The sequence below is a fragment of the Eumetopias jubatus genome, unplaced genomic scaffold (assembly GCF_037043125.1).
Source record: "Eumetopias jubatus isolate StellerSeaLion01/CBP00866 unplaced genomic scaffold, mEumJub1_p1.0 scaffold_7, whole genome shotgun sequence".
NCBI lineage: Eukaryota > Metazoa > Chordata > Mammalia > Carnivora > Otariidae > Eumetopias > Eumetopias jubatus.
The window spans coordinates 42,192,718-42,217,590 of NW_028274813.1; the positions used below are offsets into that span (position 1 = coordinate 42,192,718).

Sequence of the window (24,873 nt, forward strand, 5' to 3'; positions counted from 1 at the left end):
ATTTAAATTAAATTCAGAGGATCTCAGGTGGTAATACAAAGGAATATTGTCTTCTTGGAATTTCAGTTAGGGAAAGAATCCCTGTATGGCATTGTATTTCTACAAAGAAGGTGCTTAAAGAAATAGTATTTGCTTAGTTTCAGACCACAATGCTATGAAACCAAAGTCAACCACAAGAAAACAAATACATGGAAGGTAAAGAACATCCTACTAAAGAATGAATGGGTCAACCAGGAAATAGAAGAATTAAAAAAATACATGGAAGCAAATGAAAATGAAAACATGACAGTCCAAAACCTTTGGGATGCAGCAAAGCTGGTACTAGGAGGGAAGTATATAGCTATACAGGCCTTCCTCAAGAAGCAAGAAAAGTCTCAAATATACAACCTAACTTTACACCTAAAGGAGCTGAAAAAAGAACAAATGAAGCCTAACTCCAACAGGAGAAGGGAAATAATGAGGATAAGAGCAGAGATAAATGATATAGAAATAAAAAAAATACAGTAGAACAGATCAAAAAAACTAGGAGCTGGTTCTTTGAAAGAATTAACAAAATTAATAAACCCCTAGCCAGACTTATCAAAAAGAAAAGAGAAAGGACCCAAATAAATAAAATCATGAATGAACAAGGAGAGATCACAACCAACACAATAAAAATACAATTATAAGAGAATATTATGAGCTATTATATGCCAACAAATTTGGCAATCTGGAAGAAATGGATAAATTCCTAGAAACATATAAACTACTAAAACTAAAACACGAAGAAATTGAAAACCTGAATAGACCCATAACCAGCAAAGAAATTGAATCAGTAATTAAAAATCTCCCAACAAATGAGTCCAGGGCCAGATGGCTTCCCAGGAGAATTCTCCAACATTTAAAGAAGAATAAATAGCTATTCTTCTGAAACTGTTCCAAAAAATAAAAATGGAAGGAAAACTTCCAAACCTATTCTGTGAGGCCAGCATTACCTTGATCCCAAAACCAGACAAAGACCCTGCTAAAAAGGAGAATTACAGACCAATATCCCTGGTGAATGTGGATGTAGAAATTCTCAACAAGAATGATACTAGCTAATAGAATCCAATAGTCCATTATAAGGATTATTCACCACCACCAAGTGGGATTTATTCCTGGGCTGTAGGGGTGGTTCAATATCTGCAAATCATTGTGATACACCACATTAATAAAAGAAAGGATAAGAGCCATATGATCTTCTAAGTAGATGGAGAAAAAGCATTTGACAAAATACAGCATCTTTTCTTGACAAAACTCAGGAAAGTAGGAATAGATGGAACATACCTAAACATAATAAAGGCCATATATAAAAGACCCACAGCTACTATCATCCTCAATGGGGAAAAACAGAACTTTTCCCCTAAGGTCAGGAACACGACAGGGATGTGTACTCTCATCACTGCTGTTGAACATAGTACTGGAAGTCCTAGCCTCTGCAATCAGACAACAAAAAAAAGCATCCAAATCAGCAAGGAAGAAGTCAGGCTCACACTTCGCAGATGACATGATACTCTATAGAAAACCTGAAAAGATTCCTCCAAAAAACTGCTACAGCTGATACAGAAATTCAGCAATGTCACAGGAAATAAAACTGCAAAGAAGTCTGTTGCTTTTCTATACACCAATAATGAAGCAGCAAAAAGAGGAGTCAAGGAATTGATGCTATTTACAATTGCACCTAGAACCATAAGATACCTAGGAAGAATCCAACCAAAGAATTAAAAGATCTGTACTCTGAAAACTATAGAACACTTGTGGAAGAAATTGAGGAAGACACAAAGAAATGGAAAAACATTCCAGGCTCATGGTTTGGAAGAATAAGCATTGTTAAAATGTCTGTACTACCCAAAGCAATCTGCACATTCAATGCAATCCCTATCAAAATAACACCAGCATTTTTCACAGAGCTGGAGCAAACAATCCTAAAATTTGTATGGAACCAGAAAAGACCCCAAATAGCCAAAGGAATGTTGAAAAAGAAAACCAAAGCTGGTGGCATCACAAGCTGTATTACAAAGCTGTAATCATCAAGACAGTAGGGTACTGACACAAAAACACATAGATCAATGGAACAGAATAGAGAACCCAGAAATGGACCTACAACTCTGTGGTCAACTAATCTTTGACAAAACAGGAAAGAATATCCAGTGGAAAAAAGACAGTCTCTTCAACAAATGTTGGGAAAATTGGACAGCAAAATGCAGAAGAATGAAACTGGACCACTTTCTTACACCATACACAAAAAAATTCAAAATGGATGAAAGACCTAAATGTGAGAGGAATCCATCAAAATCCTAGAGGAGAACATAGGCAGCAACCTCCTTGACCTATGATGCAGCAACTTCTTATTAAACATGTCTCCAGAGGCAAGGGAAATAAAAACAAAAATGAACTATTGGGACTTCAAGATAAGCTTCTGCATAGCAAAGGAAACAGTCAACAAAACTAAAAGGCAATGAATGGAATGGGAGAAGATATTTGCAAATGACATATCTTATAAAGGGCTAGTATCCAAAATCTGTAAAGAACTTATCAAACTCAATACCAAAAAAAACTCCAAAAAATCCAGTCAAGAAATGGGCAAAAGACATGAACAGACATTTCTCTGGAGAAAACATACAAATGGCTAGCAGACACATGAAAAACGCTCCACATCACTGGGCATCAGGGAAATACAAATCAAAACCACAATGAGATACCGCTTCACACCAGTTAGAATGGCTAAGATTAACAAGTCAGGAAACAACAGGTGTTGCTGAAGATGTGGAGAAAGGGACACTGTTGGTGGGAATGCACACGGGTGCAGCCACTCTGGAAACGGTATGGAGGTTCCTCAGAAAGTTAAAAATAGAACGACCCTATAATTGAGCAGTTGCCCTACTATTTATTTACCCAAAGAATACAAAAACACCGATTCAAAGAGGCACGTGCACCTCGAGGTTGATAACAATGTCCAGAGTAGCCAAAATATGGAAAGAGCCCAGATGTCATTGACTGATGAATGGATAAAAGATGTGGTGTGTATATACAATGGAATATTATTCAGCCATCAAAAAGAATGAAATCTTGTCATTTGCAGTGATGTGGATGGAACTAGAGTGTGTTATGCTAAGCAAAATAAGTCAGGCAGAAAAAGACAAATACCATATGATTTCACTCATGTGGAATTTAAGGAACAAAACAGATGAACACAGGGAAAGGGAAGGAAAAATAAGATAAAAACAGAGGGAGGCAAACCGTAAGAAACTTTTTTTTTTTTTTTAGATTTTATTTGACAGAGAGCGCACAAGCAGGGAGCTGCAGAGGGAGAGGGAAAAGCAGGTTCCCCATTGAGCAGGGAGCCCAACATCGGGCTTGATCCCAGGACCCTGGGATTATGACTTGAGCTCAAGGCAGATGCTTAACCGACTGACCCCCAGGCACCCCAAAAAACTCTTAAGTATAGGGATCAAACAGGGTTGCTGGAGGGGAGGGGGATGGGGTAAATGGGCGATAGGCATTAAGGAGGGCACTTGTTGTAATGAGCACTGGGTGTTACATGCAAGTGATGAATCATTAAATTTCTACCGCTGAAACCAGTAATATGATACATGTTAACTAATTTAAATAAAATCTAAAAGAAAAAATAAATAGACACAAAAAGATATATAAAAAATCTGTTTATATTTGTATCTGAGTAGGGAAATAGAAGTTATTTTTTAGACTTTTCATTTAAGTAAAATATCTGCATGAGTGTTAAGAATGGCTAAGACGATTATATACTTTGCATTGCTTACTTGTTTTTATGTATGATTTGTTAATGAATACAAATCATTATAGAGAGCTTAATATGACAAATTATTTTTTAAAATATCTGCTAAAATAGATTGAATTTTAAAAGTAAATTTCCAGAATGCTAGTTAAGTACAGCTCTGTTCAGATTCTTGCAGGGGAACACAAATGCTTTAAATTCAAGAGAGTAAAGAAGGAAATACATACATGTGTATACATGTATATATACATACATATACCTATGTATGTATATATATAAACCTCTTTTCAAGATTGTGAATCTGTGTGTGTGTGGGAGCATGCATGCACACAAATACGTGTTTAGAGTTGAAGGAGATGGCTAGGTGATCATGGGGCAAAATGACTGTACAGAATTCATACCTCAGTGTTCTTCTTTCATTCTAAAGTCCTGCAAGGATACGAACCAGGTGATCAATTTCATAGAAAGCAACTGGGAGAAGATACTGTATTATTAGTTTTCTACTATTAATTTTATTTAAGTCCAATAACTATTACTATTGGTGATTCATTAGGACATAGACATAGCTTTATTACATATAAGAACTTTTTTATTGAGATTATTACTGTTATAATTATTGTTAAACTAGAACTGTGATGATGTATTTCTTTCTTCTTCGTAGGGTTATTCCCATTGTGTTGATGTTTATATAAAGCAGTGCCAGGAGGTAACATAATAGTATACTTTATTGGATTTTATTTTATTTTATGCTAATTTGTGTTTTTAAAACCATTTAAAAATTACATATTCACTATGTAAAATGCTTCTGTTTAGGGTGCTTATTTGAGAAATGATATATTTGAAGATGCAGCGATACTTTGCCAACGAGTGAACAAACAAGTTGGAGATATCTTTAGTAATCCAGAAACAGTACTGGCTAAACTTATTCAAAATGTATTTGAAGTCAAACTACAGGTAATTTTAAACAATGACTAAATAGTTCTTAAGGCAATATGTGATTTTTTTTTTTCCCTGTGTTTTAAAAGTTTTTTAAAAATATAGTTTATTCATGTAATGCCCTTTGGGATAGTAATCTATTCAGTGAAGGGGAGAGGAATGACAGTATCATGCTTTTGTAAAAAATATTGTTCATCAAGAAAAAAAGGTGTTAACCATGATCACTAAGTAACATCAGGGCATATTTGAAATTTATTCCAGCAGCAGTAGTAGTTATAACAGGTTGTAGAGGGGAAACCTCAGATTTTTATTTTTATTGGGTCCTCACTTTGACCAATAGGTGGCATTTGTGAAATTGGGTAAGAATTACAAGTGCAATCTATAGAATTTTTTATAATATGTATTAACATGAAAAGAAAAAACAGTAATTTGATTTACAACCTTGACTCCCATAACACTGTACATTAAAGCAACATTTCCTAACTATGTTTACTACTGGATTAAGCAACATTAAAGAAGTGTTTGTTTTTAAAACACAATTCAGGACTCTTAATATCCTTTAACAGCACTAATATGTATTGTGATTCTCTGAAAACAGGAGTCTAAAATTTTAGAGTAATGCCTGTTAATGTCTCAAGGGACACTAGGGTTACCCAGTCCACAGTTTGGGAAATGCTATTTCTTAAGGAATTGACTATATCAGTATAGCCTCAGGTTTTGTTTTTTAAATGTACTTTATGAGGCAAGATAGGCCAGTTTCAAAAGAAATTTTGAAATTCTTAATACTTATTCCTAAGAGTGCTATAAACAGGTAAATATGAGAAGCATTAAAAATTAAAAACCTGTTTTCTTATTTTTTTATATTGGTATATTTTCTATGCATTGCCTTTTCCATTGTATTTTAATCAGAACAATTCAAGAATGTGGAATAATTTTAGAGAAAAATATATAATTTAATATTTACTTAATTGATAAAATGTTGACTTTTTTTTCAGAGTTTTGTGAAAGACCAGTTAGAAGAATGTAGGAAGTCTGATGCAGAGCAGTATCTCAAAAATCTCTATGATTTATATACAAGGTATGCTTTTAATTACTAGAAAATAGGAAAATAGTAACATCTCAGATTTTCTTTCCTTTTTTTTTAAATAGGAAATGAAGTATTCACGTATTTTTGAGTAACAGTTTGTAGATAGTAATATACCTTTTAGCATTAAATGCTTGGTTATATAGACTACTGTTGTACAAAGAGCCGTATTCTTAGCATGTTAACTTAAGGAATTGGATATTATGCTGTATAATCATGTACTTTAATGTAACTTTTTTTACATTAAGACTCAAGAATTTTGTTTCTGGTTTTAATTGTAAGCTAGTTCACTATTTAATTTTTTTCTCTAAGACATAGTATAATTACATTTATCTGGCAGTTAAAACTTTAGAAATTGAGAAAGTCACAAATTCTTTTTTTTTTTAAAGATTTTATTTATTAGAGAGAGAATGGGAGATAAAGAGCAAGAGAGCTGGAAGAGGGTCAGAGGGAGAAGCAGACTCCCTGCTGATCAGGGAGCCCAATGTGGGACTCGATCCTGGGACTCCAGGATCATGACCTGAGCCAAAGACAGTCGCTTAACCAACTGAGCCACCCAGGTGCCCAAGAAAGTCACAAATTCTTAACAAATGACAATTTCAGCCTTAAGTCTGATATGAAAATTTGCCTTGGGCTTTGTAAATACAAGTGTAACATTTGGAAATATTGTATCAGAAGCTGCTTAGGGAGTTTTTTTTCCCAGTCCTATTGTTGTTCATCAGTGTCATCATTTTGAGAGGACGGTTTTCAAAAGTGACCATAATCAGGCAGTCCATCCCAGCAACATTTATTGTGAGCCTATCTTTAATAATGTAAAACAGAAAATTCAAGTCCATATGGACAAAGACAAAAGAGAATGAACAGAAAGTAGATCTCTCAGTATTCTGACGTGGGGTACCATGTCATGAATGGCATTAGAACATATTGAAGTCATTCTGCCGCTGTTGCCATTTCTAGACTGGTTGGTTGCCTTGGTTTCTTCCCCTAAGTCATCCCTAGGAGATTATCCCTAGTCAGTTTTCTTTTTTTTTTTTTTTTAAAGATTTATTTATTTATTTGAGAGAGCGAGAATGAGAGAGAGAGAGAGAGAGAGAGAGAACATGAGAGGGGGGAGGGTCAGAGGGAGAAGCAGGCTCCAGGGAGCCTGATGTGGGACTCGATCCCAGGACTCCGGGATCATGACCTGAGCCGAAGGCAGTCGCTTAACCAACTGAGCCACCCAGGCGCCCCCTAGTCAGTTTTCTAAGCCACAGTGTTGTTTGTAATATCCCTTCTACTTTATATATAGCCCTATGCAGCTGCTGTCTGTATCCTAAGTGCCTTCCAAGGTTTAAGAAATGGTGGTTTAACATAAGTTATTAAAGTCACATTGTAAAAATACATATTCCTTAGTATTGTCACTATACCTGAAATATACATTAATCTTTTTTTCTCCCTTTTCCATGAAAAGAACTACAAACCTTTCCAGCAAATTGATGGAGTTTAACTTAGGTACTGATAAACAGACTTTCTTGTCAAAGCTTATCAAATCCATTTTCATTTCCTATTTGGAGAACTATATTGAGGTGGAGACTGGATATTTGAAAAGCAGAAGTGCTATGATCCTACAGCGCTATTATGACTCAAAAAACCATCAAAAGAGATCCATTGGCACAGGAGGGTGAGTGTTTCTGTTAAATGTTATAGTTAAAACTAAAGATTTTAAGAACTTTATCATATTTGGACAAAATTGTCAAATATTGACAGTGAATTTTCTGTGAAGACCTCATTTAACCCAGCTTATTTACACCATTGATCAAATCCTGTCTCTTGAACAACATGTTGAAATGACCTAACATAATGTAATTAAAATGTAAAGCAGAATACCAGCACTATAAAGAGTTCTATAGTCTCCTTTTTTTTTTTTCCAGCCTGGGTAAATTATTCCGGGTTATTAACTAGGAAGCACATCATTTTTTGTTGTTGCAGGTGTGGGAAAAAATAGCAAATAGTTTACAGTTTAGGTGCCCTGAGCTTTTTAATGACTTGGGCGTAAAATTATTTAATTAATACCTTAAAACCTGTGATTATTCACATACTAGAAGAAAATGATTTGCTATAGGATTGGTGGCATCTGTTATCCAGATCTCAACTGTCTGGAACCAGTTTGATTCTAGAATGAAGCAGAATGACTTATGCAAAGCCATATAATTAGAGTACAGAGTACACTCGAATCAGTTTCTTGTTTTCCAGTTTGTTATATACTAAATAGTGATCAGGGAGAGGTTATAATTAGGAATAAGAAGTGACATCTGAAAGGCAGCAGCAAGTAAGGGAAGAGAAAAACTAAAGAACAATCATGAGAATTAAAAAAAAAAATAGTTGGGGTGTGTGGCTGGCTCAGTCAGTGGAGTATGCAATTCTTGATGTCAGGATTGTAAGTTCGAGCCCCATGTTGGGGTAGAGATTAATTAAAAAAAAATAAAATCTTTAAAGATTTTATTTGTTTATTTGAGAGCAAGAGAATGAGAGAGAGCATGAGCAGGGAGAGGATCAGAGGGAGGAGGGAGAAGCAGGCTCCCCACTGAGCAGGGATCCTGGTGTGGGGCTTGATCCCGGGACTCCGGGATCCTGACCTGAGCTGAAGGCAGATGCTTAACCAACTGAGCCACCCGGGCACCCCAAAAATAGAATCTTAAAAAAAAAGAAGTTCATAGTGGTCTAGAGCTAGGTATTCTAGGAGCAAAAGAAATCCAGCCTTCTAAAGATACCACCATAAAATAAATGTTCAAAGTAACCCTCAGTCATTAAGAAAAGCTAAATTATGTTTAATATATCTTGTTTAATAATGATAAAGAAATGTGCAGTATGCTCAACTGGTTAAATATATTTAAAAAGCACTAAATTTTTAAAGTTTATTTTAAGCAGGACCATTTAGTTATATTAACTTATTTGGAATAGTCCACTTCATAAGGAAACCAAACAAGAAATTTTTGGCTACTGAGTCAGAATTATAGAGCTGAAAGAGACTTTAAAGGTCACAACTCCAAATATACTCATTTTTCAGTTGAAAATCTTATGTTTAGAGATTAAAGCTTATTTCACTTTACAGAACTAATTATTGGAATTAGAACCTTTAGGTCTGGCAATTAGTCCATTTTTCTCTGTTGATATATACTAAGTTGAAGACTACTTGAAATTGAAATGTGTGTATAGTAAAGTGTTCTCTTTTCATTTGTTGTTATGATGCATTAGTATTCAGGATTTGAAAGAGAGAATTAGACAACGTACCAACTTACCACTGGGGCCAAGTATCGATACTCATGGGGAAACTTTCCTATCTCAAGAAGTGGTGGTTAATCTTTTACAAGAAACCAAACAAGCCTTTGAAAGATGTCATAGGGTAAGAGTAGTTATAAATTTATTTTATTTAAATGGTTGTGTTTTTTAATCTTTGCCTTGTTTATAGTAAGATATAAATCTGCTCTCTGGTTAGGAACAACTATTTTTTGTAATAAAAAATGATAGAGGTTTTGTTTTGGAGAACAGATTTAAAAGTGTATTTTAATATAATTTCAAAAGTTGAACATACCAAATTTTTCTTCTGTACGATATATTAAATCAAGATATGAAAGGGAGGTTTAAAGCCATCTCATAAAGAAATAGAGCATTAGGGAAAGAAGGATGTCTTAAGAACCCAGATATCAAAGGAAAAGTTGACTCCATTAAAATTTAGAATTTCTTTCCACCAAACACACTTTAACAAAGGAAACAGCTAAGTCACAGTCTGCAAGAAGATATTTGTAACCAATATTACTAGCAGAAGATTATGTAAAACAAATAATAGTGGCAAATAATTGTATAGCATTTACTATGTTCCAAAGCACTTTAGATATACATCAGCTCATTTAATCATTGTAACAACCTTGTGAGGTTTTTATTCCATTTTACAGATGAAGAAACTGAGATACATACTTCTTAAGCAGTAGAACTGAGAGTTGAGGCAGTCTTAATTTTTTTATTTGTATTGATATATATGTCTATTTTATATTGATAGACAGTAAATCAGTATAAATTATACATATAAATATAAATCAATAGAAAACAAAGACTAATAAACACACGTAGTGGGTTCTCAGTAAATAAACTGTCATCTGACTCCATTATATGTGATAGCCAAGAGTGAGGTCTCTGGAGTCAGCCAGAGGTGGACTCAAAACCTGGCTCGACCACTAAACATGTAAACAAATAACAGAAAATGTAAATTACCAATAAGATACTCAGTCTCACTAATAGGAAAATGAAACTTAAAACGGGAAAATACTGTCTCAGTCTGCAAAAATTAAGTCTGATGATAGTAAGGATGTGGAGCAATATAAATTTTCCTACACTACCAGTGGAAGTAAAAATTGGTGTAGTTTGCATAGTAACTTGGAATTCATTAGAGAAACTCATAGGTCTACATGCCATGTCTAACATCATAGCAGCATTGTTTATCATGGTGAAAAATTAGAAGCAAATTAAGTGTGCCTCGAAAAGAGAATTGATAAATTGACATTGTTCATACACTAGAAAACTGTACAACAATTTAAATGACTAGAGTATCAACATGTATCAACAAAAAAAATCTCAAAAATACAGTGTTGAGTGAAAAGAACAAGATGGGGAAAAGATATATTCAGTATAATACCACTAGATAAAGTTTTAAAAAGTAGAAGAATACCCTTATATTGTTTAGGGATATGCACAAGCATGAGCATGATAGATTCAGGGTAGTGTTTGCCATTGACGGAGGAGTACCTAAGGGACTTTATCCATATGTAGGACTCCCCTTACCCCCCCAAAAGAAAAAAAAATCTAAAGTACATTTGGAAAAAATGTTAAGATATGACACATTTGGGGGCGCCTGGGTGGCTCAGTCGTTAAGCGTCTGCCTTTGGCTCAGGTCATGATCCCAGGGTCCTGGGATCGAGCCCTGCATCAGGCTCCCTGCTCTGCAGGAAGCCTGCTTCTCCCTCTCCCACTCCCCCTGCTTGTGTTCCCTCTCTTGCTGTGTCTCTCTCTGTCAAATGGATAAATAAAATCTTAAAAAAAAAAAAAAGATATGACACATGTGGGTGGGTGATGGGTATATTTGGTAAATTATTATCTCTAGTTTTCTGAATGCTGGAAATATGTTAAAATATTTCTAAAGATCGTTGAACCTGAAGCTGTCAACATTATGTTGTTTGAATCATAGTAACTAGCTCAGTGTCCTGACCTTTTGTCTGGAAAGTTACAAGATAGAAATTCAGTTGAAGTTCACAATCTGATCCAAGAAACATGTGTTTACTTTGTACCAGCTGCTATGTTAGGCACTGAGAATATAAAAATAAGACATATATATTACTTTTGAATAGTGTGGAGAAAGGAGGTAGACATATAAACTTATAGTACAAAATAGGTATACCCTGCTGGGACCAAAGACAGTGCAACCAGCTCTGCCTGGTTAAAGAATTGAGGAAGAGTATTTATTTGAAAAGGTTTCAAAAAGAAGGGGACTTTTTAAACCTGAGTCTTAAAGCTACATAGGATATCTTCAAGAAGGTGATTTCTTGCAGAGAATAGTACATGTAAAAAGTAATATACAAAGATCAGATGTGCAGCATAAAATGCTTGAAATAAAAATGTACATGGGAGAGTAATGAGAAAGGAAATTGCAAAGGTAAACAGAAACTCTTTGTACACCATGGTTAGAAATTTAGACTTGACCTTGTAAGATGATGATGCAAACTTTAAAGGATTATTTAAAAAGGGCAGTGTAATGAGCAGATTGGTACTTTTTTTCCTTTTTAAAAAAATAACTTTGAGATACTTTTGACATTCCGTAAACTGCATATATTTAAACTGCACAATTTCATAACTTTGATGAGTTATGTCTACATTTCTGAAACTACAACTTCAGTCAGGATAATGAACTGACCCATCACCTCAAAAAGTTTCCTTTTGTCCTTTTATAATCCCCCTTTCCTCTCCCTTCACTTCTATCCTCAGAGAACCACTGATCAGCTTTATGTCACTATAGATTTGTTTTCAAAAAGAAGGCAACATTTGAGGACTGAGTCTTGAAAGCTAAATAGGATGTCTTTAAGAGGTTCATTAATTTTCTAGAATTTTTTATAAATAGTGTATGGTATGTTATAATATGTACATGTGTTTCTGGCTTCTTTCACTCAGCATGATTATTTAGAAATTCATCCATGTTGTTGAGTGTATTAGTATGCTCCTTTTCTATTGCAGAGTAGTATTTCCTTGTATGAATATACCACAGTATATCTGCTTAACTACTGATAGACATTTAGATTGATTTCAGTGTTTGACTATTATGAATGAAGTTGCTGTGAACATTCATGTATATGTCTTTATGCAGACATATGCTTTCATTTCTCTTGGATATATACTTAGTAGCAATATGGCTGATTCATATGGTATTTCTTTTTAAAGAAACTATTTTCCAAGGTTGTTGTTTCATTTGACATTCCCTCCAGCAATGTAAGTTTCATTTGCTCCCCATGATCTCCAACATTTGGTATGATCAATCCTTTTTTTTTTTAAGATTTTATTTATTTATTTGACAGAGACACAGCGAGAGAGGGAACACCAGTAGGGGGAGTGGGAGAGGGAGAAGCAGGCCTCCTGCGGAGCAGGGAGCCCAATGCGGGACTCGATCCCAGGACCTTGGGATCATGACCTGAGCCAAAGGCAGACGCTTAACAACTGAGCCACCCAGGCGCCCCATGATCAGTCCTTTTAATTTTAGACAGCCTAATGGTGTGTAGTGATATCTTATTAGGGTTTTAGTTTTACATTTAGGTCTATAATCAGTTTTGAGTTAATTTATACATGTCCTATGATATATGGATCAAAGTTCAGTTTTTTGCATTTAAGTATCCAGTTGTTTAAGCGTTATTTATTGGAAAGACTATCCTTTCTCCACTAAATTACTTTGGAACCTTTGTCAAAAACTGCTTAACAATTTATATGTGGATCTGTTTCTGGACTCTATTCTGTTGCATTGACCTATTTGTCTTTGTGCCAATACTACACTGTCTTGATCATTGTAATTATTAAGTCTTGAATTAGGTAGTGTCAGTCCCCTAATATTTTTATATAAATTATTTTGCATCCTCATATGTCTTATAACCAGTTTGTCAGTCTCTGGGGAAAAAAAGTTTGGGATTTTGATTGCATTGAATCTATAGTTCTGTTTGTGGGGAAGTGACTTAATAATATTGAGTTTTCAGTCTTTGAATAAAGTGTATCTGTCCATTTATTTAAGTTTTCTTTAATTTTCCTTACCAGAGTTTTGTAATTTTTTAGCACACAAGGTTTATCCCTGAGTATTTAATATTTTTTGTGCTATTTTAATGTAATGCAAGTGGTATTTTTTAATTTATATTTTTGATACTCTGTTGTTAGTATATAGAAGAACAGTTGATTTTTTATGTTGACTTTAAACCTGCAACCTAACCAAACTTATTAGTTGTAGTAGCTTTTTTTTTTTGTAGATTCCACAGGGTTTTCTAAATAGTCTATCATGTTGTCTGCCAATAAGTCAGTTTTACTTATTCCTTTCTAGTATAGAAACCTATCATTTTATTCTCTTGCATTATTGCATTGCTCAGAACCTCCAGTACAATGATGAGTGGAAGTGGTGAGAGCAAACACCTTGTATTATTCTTGATCTTAAGAATAAAGCATTGAGTCTTTCACCATTAAGTATGATATTAATTATAGATTTTTCACAGATGCTCCTTATCAGATTGGGAAATGCTTTTATTTTTAGTTTTCTGAGTTTTTATAAGATTAGGTGTTGGATTTTTGTCAAATGCTTTCTTTTTATTATGTTAATATGCTGAGTTACATTGATTTCCAAATGTTAACCTTGCATTCCTTTGATAAACCCCCCTTGGTTATCAGGTATTATCCTGTGTATATTTTGTTGGATTAGGTTTGCTGAACTTTTGTTTAGAATTTTTGTGTTTGTGTTCATGAGGGATATTGACTTATACATATATTTTTTTCACACAATGTCTTTGTCTAGTTTTCGTTATCAGGGTAATGTTGGCCTTGTAGAATGAGTTGGAAAATATTTCTTCCTCTTTAATTTTCTGGAAGAGTTTGTGTAAAATTGATATTATTTCTTCCTTAAATGTTTGCTTGAATTTACCAGTGAAGTAATGTGGGCCTGCAGTGTTGTGAGGCTTTTTAACTACAAATCCAACTTCTTTAATAGATTTAGAACTATTTAAGGTACCTATTTCTTTTTAATTGAGCTTTGGTAGTTCATGTCTTTAAGGATTTGTATATTTCACATAAATGTTTGAATTTATTGGGATTAAGTTGTTCATGATATTTCCTTATTCTTTTAATATCTGTAGAATCTATAGTGATGTCACATTTTCATTCTTGGTATCAGTAATTTGTATATTTTTTCCCTAATCAGTCTGGCTAGAGGTTTATCAGTTTTATTGATTTTCCCAAAGAATCAGCTTTTGGTATCATTGATTTTTCTCTATTCTTTTGTGTTTCATCAGTTTCCACTCTTTATTACTTTTCTGCTGCTTAGTTGGGTTTCATTTGCCCTCCTTTGTTTAGTTTTGTAAGGTGGGAACTGAGGTCATTGATTTGAGACCGTTCTTCTTCTCTAATATAAATATTTAGTCTTATAAATTTCCCTCTAAGGTAAGCTTTAGCCACAAATTTTGATATGTTGTATTTATTTTCATTCAGTTCAAAATACTTTTAAATTTCCCTTTTGATTTCTTTTGGCCCAAGAGTGATTTAGAAGTGTTTTAGTTGTCAGATATTGGGGTATTTTTTAGTTCTGTTATTGATTCAAATTTGATCCTGTTGTGGTTAGAGGACATACTTTGTATGATGTGAATCTGTTTTAAATTTGTTGAGACTTGTTTTAGTCCAGGATGTGATCCATCTTTGTAAATGTTTTGTGTATACTTGAAAAAAGTGTATATCCTGATGTTGTTAGATGGAGTATTCTATAAATGTCAGGTCCAGTTGATTGACAGGGTTGTTTACATCTTCTGTCTGCCTATCAATTTTCTGTCTACCTCTTCTATCAATTATGCATGGATATATGAATGTAAACAGGAGAAGGGTGAAAAGTTTATTCTTTATTGCTTGTTAAGGGCATCTTTTGAGCATCAGTGAGCAAAGAAGGGAGGTGAAGGTTGTGGTAGAGCGACTAGTGAAGAGTAAACTTTGAGGTGGTATTGAGAAGATCAGGAAGGGAATTGAGTAATACCAAATCAGTATTTATAATAGGGTTTTTAAAGGGGTTATGCACTTCAGCTCCCAGCTCTTTATATCAGATAATAAGCATTAGTCTGAGAAAGGTAAATGAATAGACTAAAAGAGGCAACAATCAGTTGATAAATAATACAGGAAGCAGTTATAAGATGTTGAGAGGTAGTTTTCTAACTTTTTAAAGAGAGATTTCATTTTCTCACCATAATTACTAATAATTCTTCTGAGTAGTTAATCATCAGCAATATCAACAGCAAAATGAACATTTTTTATTGTAAGTTTACTGTGTGCCATACATTGTGCTAAAAATATTTTACGTGCATTTTTACATTTTATTCTCACCTCAGGACTAGGATGTAAGTACTGTTAATATTATTCCCGCCTTACAGATAAAGAAATTGAGGCCTGGTGGGGTTAAATAATATCTTAAGGGTTTACTCAAAGAGGAAGTGATAAAGCTGGGATTTGAGCCTGTCATATTTTATAGTGCATTTGTTACCGATTTCCCCATTCCCACCCCCCAGAAGAATAGAGAATCCTTTTTATTCTGAGTTTTGCTAAAATAGCTTTTGTTAAAGTTGGTGGCTCTGAAACTTCTTTGACCACAACCTATAAGAAATGGATTTTACGTAGCAGTCCAGTGGATATTTGTTATATGTATGTGTATGTGTATGATGTTTTTGTGTGTATGTGTATTTCATAAAACTATATGTGGTTTTAACATGTACATTATACTTTATTTCCTATTTATTGTCTTTTCTCTTCCCTCTTTCTTGTCGCAATCCACTAATGGATTGCAATCCAGGTGAGAAAAATACTGATCTAGTCTAAGCCAGGAGAATTGTAGATAAATATGGAGCATTGTAACTATATGTGTATGTGAGAGAGGCTTTGGGGGTGGAGAGGAAGAGGCATATGTTATCATTTTGATACCTGAATACTGGGTACATCGTATACAAAGTTGACTGCTTAAAAAAAAAAAAAAGAAAAAAGCCCTTTTTTTAAAGATAGACTTTAGGAGTAATGTATTTGGTTTTTGTTTTTAAAGCTTTCTGATCCTTCTGATTTACCAAGGAATGCCTTTAGAATTTTTACCATTCTTGTGGAATTTTTATGTATTGAGCATATTGATTATGCTTTGGAAACAGGACTTGCTGGTAAGTATATTTGTGTTATATTTTGCGTTAAATTCCTTTGATCATGCTTGATTAACTATATGCATAATGTTTTGTATATATTCAACTCTTTATGTCAAATTCAGTTCAATGCAATGAATAATGCTTTTTGAGCATCTGTAATGCAAGAGTTTGTCAGGTGCAGAAAGTTACACAAAGAGACAGTTCTCTTATATTGCTTATTACATCAGGCAGGGCAGGGCAAGCTACATAAGTCACTACAGTGTATGGCAGAATGTGGTACAATGCTATAAGTTACAAAATGTCAAAGGAGCAGAACTGAAGGTGACAGCAATTCTGATTGAAGCAGTTGAGTAATGTAAAGTTTAGAAAGGAAAATATTCCAAAATAAGCCTGGAAAGGAATAGATTCATATTAAAATTTTTCTTTTGCTTTTGGTCTTTCAAGTTTACTGGTATTAATAGGTTAATAATGATTTCTTCCCTAAATTCCAGCCGAATTAATGTAGTTCCCTCCTTGAACTTTCCACCTGTTCAGTGTGCATCTCAAATTTAACATAATCCCCACTGAAACTCTTTATCTTCCATTTAAACTTGTTCCACTCCCATTCTTCCCCATGTCCTTAAAAGGCATTACTATTTACTAGTTGCTCAGGCCCCAAACATAGGAGTTGCCTTATTTCTTCCTTTTCATCAAACTTGATAGCTGGTCTGTCAGCAAATCCTATACTTCCAAACACAACTCAAATTCATCTACTTTTCCCAAGCTCTACTAACGCCACCCTAATTTAAATACCATCATCTTTATCCATTCCTTACTGGCCTTTCTGTATACATTCTCACCTCTCCACTACTGACTCCACATAACAGTTTGATTATCATTTCCTTGTTTAAGACCCTTTAGGGACTTCCTATTAATTTTAGGGGAAAAACAATAACAAACTTTACAAAAGCATTGCTTTTGATCTGTCCTCCTGTTAGTATTCATCCACTTCTCATATTGTACTTCCTCTCACTACCTTAGCCATCAGCCACTCTGGCCTTCATTCTTTTTTTTTCCTCACTCAGGCTTTCCCCCATCCCCCAATCCCTTTTCCTTTAGCACTTCTCATGCCTGACTTTTCAACCTCTGATCTCAGTTAACTAAGATGTCACCTTCTTAAAGAGGCTTTTGTGGATTACTCTAAGATAGCCCTCTACTCCCAGCCTAGTTATTCATTATTTCATCACTGAATTAATGTTTTTCGTAGCACTTAGCACAGTGAAATTTTCATCTGTTAATGTCTGCCTCCACTTATCAGAATTCATTCACATACCTTTTAAATGCCTACTCCTGCACTCACGGAGCTTTCATTCCTAGGGATAGGATAGACAAATGACTAGAAAGTGCAATGAAGAAAAATAAAATTGAGTAAGATTGTGAGAAGTGTTGGGGAGGTAGGATGGGGAATTCAGGAGCAGAGGGCTTTTTTTAGAGAATGCCTCTCTGAGGGGATAGAGGAACTAGAGAGCTGAATGGAGTGAAAGAGTAAATGGAGTATTTGGAGAAAGAGTATTTTAAGAGAACAGCATATATACTCTTGTGGCTAGGAATCTTATCTGTCTTATTCATCATTATTATCTAGTACTTAGAAAGCACATAGCAGATGCTCAAAAATATTTATTGACTGTCTATCACATCACTTTTTAGTTTTTTAACACTGAAGCAAAATTACCCATAATTCAGTAAACTTGTGATTTATTCTTACCCATTTTTTAATTTGCTGTCATGATTGTAGATAAGCATTTGTATCCTGCTTTTTTTTAAACTTAATTACAGTAGACCCTTTGTTTTTTAAAGTTTATTAATTTATTTTCTTAAGTAATCTCAATACCCAGTGTGGGGCTCAAACTCATGACCCCAAGATCAAGAGTCGCATGCTCTTCTGACTGAGCCAGCCAGGCATCCCAATTACAGCAGACTCTTGACATCAGGTATTTAACATTTGCCATTTGCAAATGACTAAATGTGGCAATTTGTATTGGGATAATAATACCTCAAAGATATTAAGAAGATTAAAGAAGATAATGAGAAAAAGTAACAAGAATTTGAGTCCATATGGTATGAAGGATTTATTATTTAGCTCATATGGAAATCTAGCATCTTCATTTTAGTAGCTGTATTCACAATTTGGAAGGACTTAGAAAATTTACTGGTAGGATGAAAATGTCTCTTATAATTCATAAATTTTCTTCCTTGCAGCCATTCAGTTAGCACTTACTGCTATTATTTCTAATGATAGTATAAAATTTTGTCATGTGTATATATTATAAAGTTAAATAAAGTTAACTATCTCCTCTTATTAGACATACTGGGTTTTTTTCAGCAGTTTAGTAATATAAATAATGCTGCAGTGAACATTGTAGAGCTTAAAGTGTTTTCCTTCTTTTGAATTATTTTCTCTGTATGAAATCTCAGAGGTGAAGTTAGCAGAGCAAAGTATGTTACCAGAGACACCTGCCTGGCTCGGTTGGTAGAGCATGTTGACTCTTGATCTCTAGGTTATGAGTTCAAGCCCCATGGTGGGGCTAGAGTTTACTTTAAAAAAAAAACAAAAAAACAAAAAAAACCCACACAAAGTGTGTTATCAGTTTTTAAAATTTCTATACATAAAGCCTTTTCCAAAAGGGTTTTTTGCACTAATTAACAGTGCTGTTGCATATACCAGTTCTCCTGCATAACATTGAATATTCTTTTAAAAACTTTAGTGGTTAAAAATATACATAAATATTACCTTAATTTTAATAACTTTGATTAATAGTAAGGATTTTCCACATGTGCATTGACTTTATTTTTTTCTCTTGTAAGTTTGTGTTGGAGCTTTTAATTTTCTTACCAGTTGGTGATTTTGTCTTTTATGGGAAAATGAAACACCTTTGCTTTCATTTTTAAAACTTTGAAAAAAATCATCATCCTATAAAGAATTCTGGGTATTAATTTTATTTTCTCATATGTGAATATTTTCCCTAGCCCATTATGCCTTTTAATTTTAGCTAGAAACACAAACATCTAAGGTTAGAATGGACCTTAGAGTTTATCTACTGCTCTTCTACAAAAAAGAGGAAACTGAAGTCTGGAGAGGTCAGCTCTCTTTTTTGGAGTGAGCATGTTGAGTCGCTTGAATGCCATGAATTTTAGAGAGTGAGGAGACTTTGAATATTTTTGAGGTAATAATGGAGAGCAAGATGAGTGAAATGTATAAGTTTAAGTATGTTACTCTGGCAACAATATATAGCAGAAAAGATAAAGTGATTTGAACCCAGGAAACTAATAAAAAATTATTTTAACTATTACTGGAGATAATGAGGCCTTGTTATAAGAAAAATGGTGGAAGTGTATGCATGGCTCATGTGGAACCACTGGGCATGAGAGTGGGAAAGGAAAGAAGATATAGTCCAAGATGATTCATTTATTGATTTATTTTTTGGTTTATCTCAGCAAATGAAGTCTGAGTAGATGGTGAAAATTTTCATGTAAAAATTTTAGATTCATTTTATTAAGTTATTAAACTTAATTTTACTCTTCTGTCCACAAAAATCATTGCTAATTTATTAAAATAGCAGTTACTTTTATTCATGATACCGTGTTCTTTTTTCTGTTGCCAAGATGAATTTCTTCAAGTATGATTCTAATATGTACATGCCTTCCAATTTTAGGAATTCCTTCTTCAGATTCTAGGAATGCAAATCTCTATTTTTTGGATGTTGTGCAACAGGCCAATACTATTTTTCATCTTTTTGACAAGCAGTTTAATGATCACCTTATGCCACTAATAAGGTTAGTCAAATTGATTTTTGTTGGTATTTCAGTGACCGTTATAATGCTCTATGTATAAAGATATGCAACAAAAATTTTATAAGATTAAGAGGACAGATTTTAATAAGGCATTAAATAAGGTTTGGTTTATATCTCAATTTATGTGAACTTTTAAAGTATGTGAGGATTAATAAATAAGGTAGAATATACGTAAACATGCCTTATAAAATTGTATGTGTACTGTTATTAAAAAGGAAAAATATTTTTTAAAAAGGAAAAATAAAAGATAAAATTTTAAACATTTTATTGTACACATTGATATGCCAAGAAATTAATTCAAAAACAATCTCAAAGATCACTTGTGATCCCTGAATCACACTTTAAAAGGAAATGTACTATTTTAAGAGCTGTAATGCCACACAGCACAGAATTCACATAACTATTAGGGTTGCAGATTCCTTAATAGTTTAGGTGTTTTTGACATTGAGATGGCATTCAGAAGGCAAATATGATTGTCAAATTTGTTTTTATAATATAGGAAATCTAAATACAGCTGGATTGGCTATTAGTCTCCAAATTTTAATTAGTGTAATTTATTATATTCTTAAGACTCTGGTGATATCCTTTGGTGTTTGTTTTTGTTTTACTGTTAATACAGATATCTAATTAAAAAGGAAACCAAATAATCCCAAAATTGCAAAAGCACATATATTTATATTCTTAAGGGATATCTTCTCTTAGATGAAAGTAACAAATCTAAATCTTCCTCTTCCTTCTCGTTTAACTGGTTAATTTTTCCTAGTGTGACTATTAGGCATAGTAATACTACATAATTTCCTAGTATTGAATTGGGCATAGTCATAACTACTTATGTGCTTCTTGGATTTGTGAGCAAATTAAAATAATATATGTGTATGTATAAATGTTTATAACAGTACACATGTGCATATGAAAAACTTCTACAAGGCTACTAATGTGATTTTTTTTCCCTTTAAACATTCAATAGCTCTTCTCCCAAGTTATCTGAATGCCTTCAGAAGAAAAAAGAAATAATTGAACAAATGGAGATGAAATTGGATACTGGCATTGATAGGCAAGTTGTTAGTTTTACCTTTTCTCTTATATTCTTTATGTTTATTTACTTTTGAAGATTTTTTTTTAAGATTTATTTATTTATTTTGGAGAGAAAGAGCATTGGGGGAAGGGGCAGAGGGAGGGAGAGAATCTCAAGCAGACTCCATGCTCAGCACAGAGCCAGACACAGGGCTCAGTCTTATGACTCTGAGATCATGATCTGAGCCTAAATCAAGAGTCGGATGTATAACCAACTGAACCACCCAGGCACTCCTTTAAAGATTTTACTTTATTTATTTATTTTTTAATTTATTTTTTATTTTTTTAAAAAGATTTATTTATTTATTTGACAGAGAGAGAGAGGACAAGTAGGCAGAGCAGTGGGCAGAGGGAGAGGGAGAAGCAGGCTTCCTGCGGAGCAGGGAGCCCAGTGCGGGGCTCGATCCCAGGACCCTGGGATCATGACCCAAGCCAAAGGCCCACACCCAACCGAGTGAGCCACCCCGGCGTCTCTAAAGATTTTATTTTAAAGTCCACAGCCAACATGGGACTCAAACTCACAACCCTGATACCAAGAGTCACACTCTCTACTGACTGAGCCAGCCAGTCGCCCCTCCTTTTCTCTTATATTTTTTAAATTGTAAAAACACCATTATAAATGCAGCATGAAAAGGTTTTCAGTATGTTTAGGTATGCTTTTAAACTAGATTCAATTGAAAAACCGTTTTTGTAGGCCACCACTTTCTCCTCCTCCTCCTCCTCCTTTCCCTCTCTCTCTCCAGACTCCTTAAAAATGGTATGTAACATAGAGGATTTTATTTTCATTTGAATTTTTAGGCTTATATCTGAAATGCTTTAAATAAATATACTTGTTTTCTGTAAGTGAATTTCATTAAGTGAATATAGACTGCATTCAAAAATTTTTATAACTTTTTGTAGTTACTTACCTGTTCATAGTATAGAGCAGTGGGTCTCTTTTCTTGAGATGACGTGGTGGGCATATATTGATGATGATGATAGTTACCACTTATCAAGCATTTGGTGTGTGCTGGGCACAGTGCAAGGAACTTTACCTGTATTATTTTATTTATTAGGTAGGAAATACTATTTCTGTTCTACACATGAGGAAATGGAGGCTTAAAGAAATTACGTAATGTGCTAATAAGATAACACAGTTAATGGTGGTAGAGCTGGAACTCAAATTCTAAAGCCCATGCTACTAGATTTGGGCATATCTTTTTTACTTACTGTAATTCTGTTCCTTTCTCTTCTGTTTAAGAAAGCATATTTGAATGCAAGTTAGTTTCAGTGCTGTATAAGGATAGCCTGGAATCTACTCTAATTTACAAAAAATTAAGTAATTTTTACTTTATCAGTATCAAACTTGCAGCTTACCTCCCAATTATCTTCTCACTAAGATCCAGAATTACCATTGAGTATATGATAATCAAGGTAAGAAAAATAAAATTGAAGAATAAAACTAGGAAAAATAGGATGTTATAAAATTAATTACTGAGACTAATTTACTGAATTATATGCTTAGAATAATCCTAAAAGTGGTCTCTCCCTTTTGTTTTTAGTCAGGACCATATGAGAACCATATATAACTTCATTTAATATAATTATGTGTATGATATATTGTACACATTATAATCATCACTTCAAGAAGTATGTATTTTCCTAACCTAAATCCCTCATATTAATTTAATTTGTTTCCTCTTGCTTTACCTCAGAATCATACCTGAAAATCATATTTGGGACATAGGGAGGTTGGATATGTTAAACTTTCAGAGAAATAGAAAGATGTATTTCCTTGGTGTCTTCTTAATGTCCTTCTGTATAGACCTTAATCACAGAGTCTTTGCACTAGTTGATTAACTGAAAGCACAATATTCTGTAGTGGCCTCATGAATGTGAACTTCTAATTTTTTTGCCCATGTACCATGGGGCCAAGAGGTGAGCAGAGCATTCACCTGATCTCTTCTCTGATATTTTCAGACCAGTATCCATCTATAGGTGTTAGGTCAGAACTCCTTTGCCTTTGAAACTCACATCTTTTCCTATTGCTGTCATCTCTCAGTCATTTATGTTAGTCTCCTACATTTATTGAGGATTTGGGCATCTGGCTTACAGTTTTTCTTCTAACCTTAAATCTTAGGTTATTTCTACTTCCATGTGTGTGACCCATTCATTTTCTTGATCATCTTCACTTTAGCCACCTACTCTCATATCCTACTAGACCTCATTATCATTGATAACAAAAACCTTAAACTTGAATATCCCACTCATTGCTCACAACCTCCTGTTCTTCCAGTTCCAGAACCTTTCTGACCTCAGCAGGAACTCTAGCCCTTAATATATTTATCTTTTGCCAATCTGCTATCCTTTTCTTTATTCATTATTATGCTTAGGTTGTTTGATCCATCTCTTAAATTAGTCCCTTATAATTACCCTAAAATCTGTTTCCATTCACCTTAACTATCTTATAGATCCAAGGTTTTGGAGCAGTGCAGGCCCTTTTATTCCCATAACTGGGTGGCTGATTGCTGGTGGAGAATAGCATATAACTTGAACATTATTGGTGCCACTACAAACCCATGTTCTCATTTCTCAACTGAGTCTTTAGTACCATTTGTTCAGCTTCCTGCTTGTCCTTAGACTGTGGAACTCCTATTCATCTCACTAATTCTTCCAAACGGCCATTTGTCTTAACCCTCTATCTTCCCCTCTTCCTAACCAGTCTGTATATGGTAACAGGAAGTAAGTTAGTGACAGGTTTCTAAGATCTTTAAGATTACCTTAAATAAAGTATTGGGCAAGAGCAGGAAGCTAATAAAACCAAGAGTTCATTGATAGCAAGACCTAGAATTTATTTTTTCTAAAATCTAAAGTCTACCAATAGTAAATAATTTTATGGTGCTCTGAAATTAAATAATTTCAATTTAGTATAAATAATATAAATTAAAGTAAATTTAAAATAAATGGGTCAAATATATGGTGTTCTTAATTCTCTAGGACGTTAAATTGTATGATTGGACAGATGAAGCATATCTTGGCTGCAGAACAAAAGAAAACAGATTTTAAGCCAGAGGATGAAAACAATGTTTTGATTCAGTATACTAATGTGAGTAAAATAATTCAGTATACTAGTAATACCTACTATGCTTAACTTTTTCATTGGTGTATCTTACTGTGCTCTTAAGTTTTTTTCTTTTATACTTAGAAATTAATGAGACACTGTATGTATTTTCTCCTTAGCTAAACTGATACACATTTCTATGTAATAAGTGTAGAAAAAATTTTACAGGCCTGTGTTAAAGTCTGTGCTTATGTAAGAAAGCAAGTGGAAAAGATTAAAAATTCCATGGATGGGAAGAATGTGGATACAGTTTTGATGGAACTTGGAGTACGTTTTCATCGACTTATTTATGAGCATCTTCAACAATATTCCTACAGTTGTATGGGTGGCATGTTAGCAATTTGTGATGTAGCTGAATATAGGAAGTGTGCCAAAGACTTCAAGGTATGTATTCACAAATATAAAACTTGTAAATAGGCTCAAGAACATAAGTCAGACCATTAAAAATGCATGCTGACTTATAATCACTACCGAAAAGTTTAAAACTTGCTGATATTATAGTGAGACAGATCTAACATTTCTTAAGTGAAAAAGTATTGTTCTAATCACATTTTCCGTCTTAACACATTTTTGTTCTGTGCTGTATTTTAGACAAGGCCGTATTTCAATTTGACAGTCCAAATGACATTGTTGACTTTCATAACTAATGCTG

General features: G+C 33.8%; 1 protein-coding gene across 1 annotated transcript in view; it reads left to right on the plus strand.

Moving 5' to 3' along the window:
* EXOC5 (exocyst complex component 5) overlaps window positions 1-24,873 on the plus strand; it is a 55,465-nt gene that overhangs the window by 27,983 nt on the left and 2,609 nt on the right. The window contains exons 8-17 of the mRNA XM_028112313.2: window positions 4,434-4,478; window positions 4,586-4,726; window positions 5,704-5,786; window positions 7,243-7,452; window positions 9,027-9,174; window positions 16,126-16,234; window positions 19,909-20,029; window positions 21,015-21,101; window positions 24,098-24,206; window positions 24,390-24,605. Coding sequence (XP_027968114.1) covers window positions 4,434-4,478; window positions 4,586-4,726; window positions 5,704-5,786; window positions 7,243-7,452; window positions 9,027-9,174; window positions 16,126-16,234; window positions 19,909-20,029; window positions 21,015-21,101; window positions 24,098-24,206; window positions 24,390-24,605 — 1,269 coding nt within the window. The remainder of the gene's footprint in view (window positions 1-4,433; window positions 4,479-4,585; window positions 4,727-5,703; window positions 5,787-7,242; window positions 7,453-9,026; window positions 9,175-16,125; window positions 16,235-19,908; window positions 20,030-21,014; window positions 21,102-24,097; window positions 24,207-24,389; window positions 24,606-24,873) is intronic.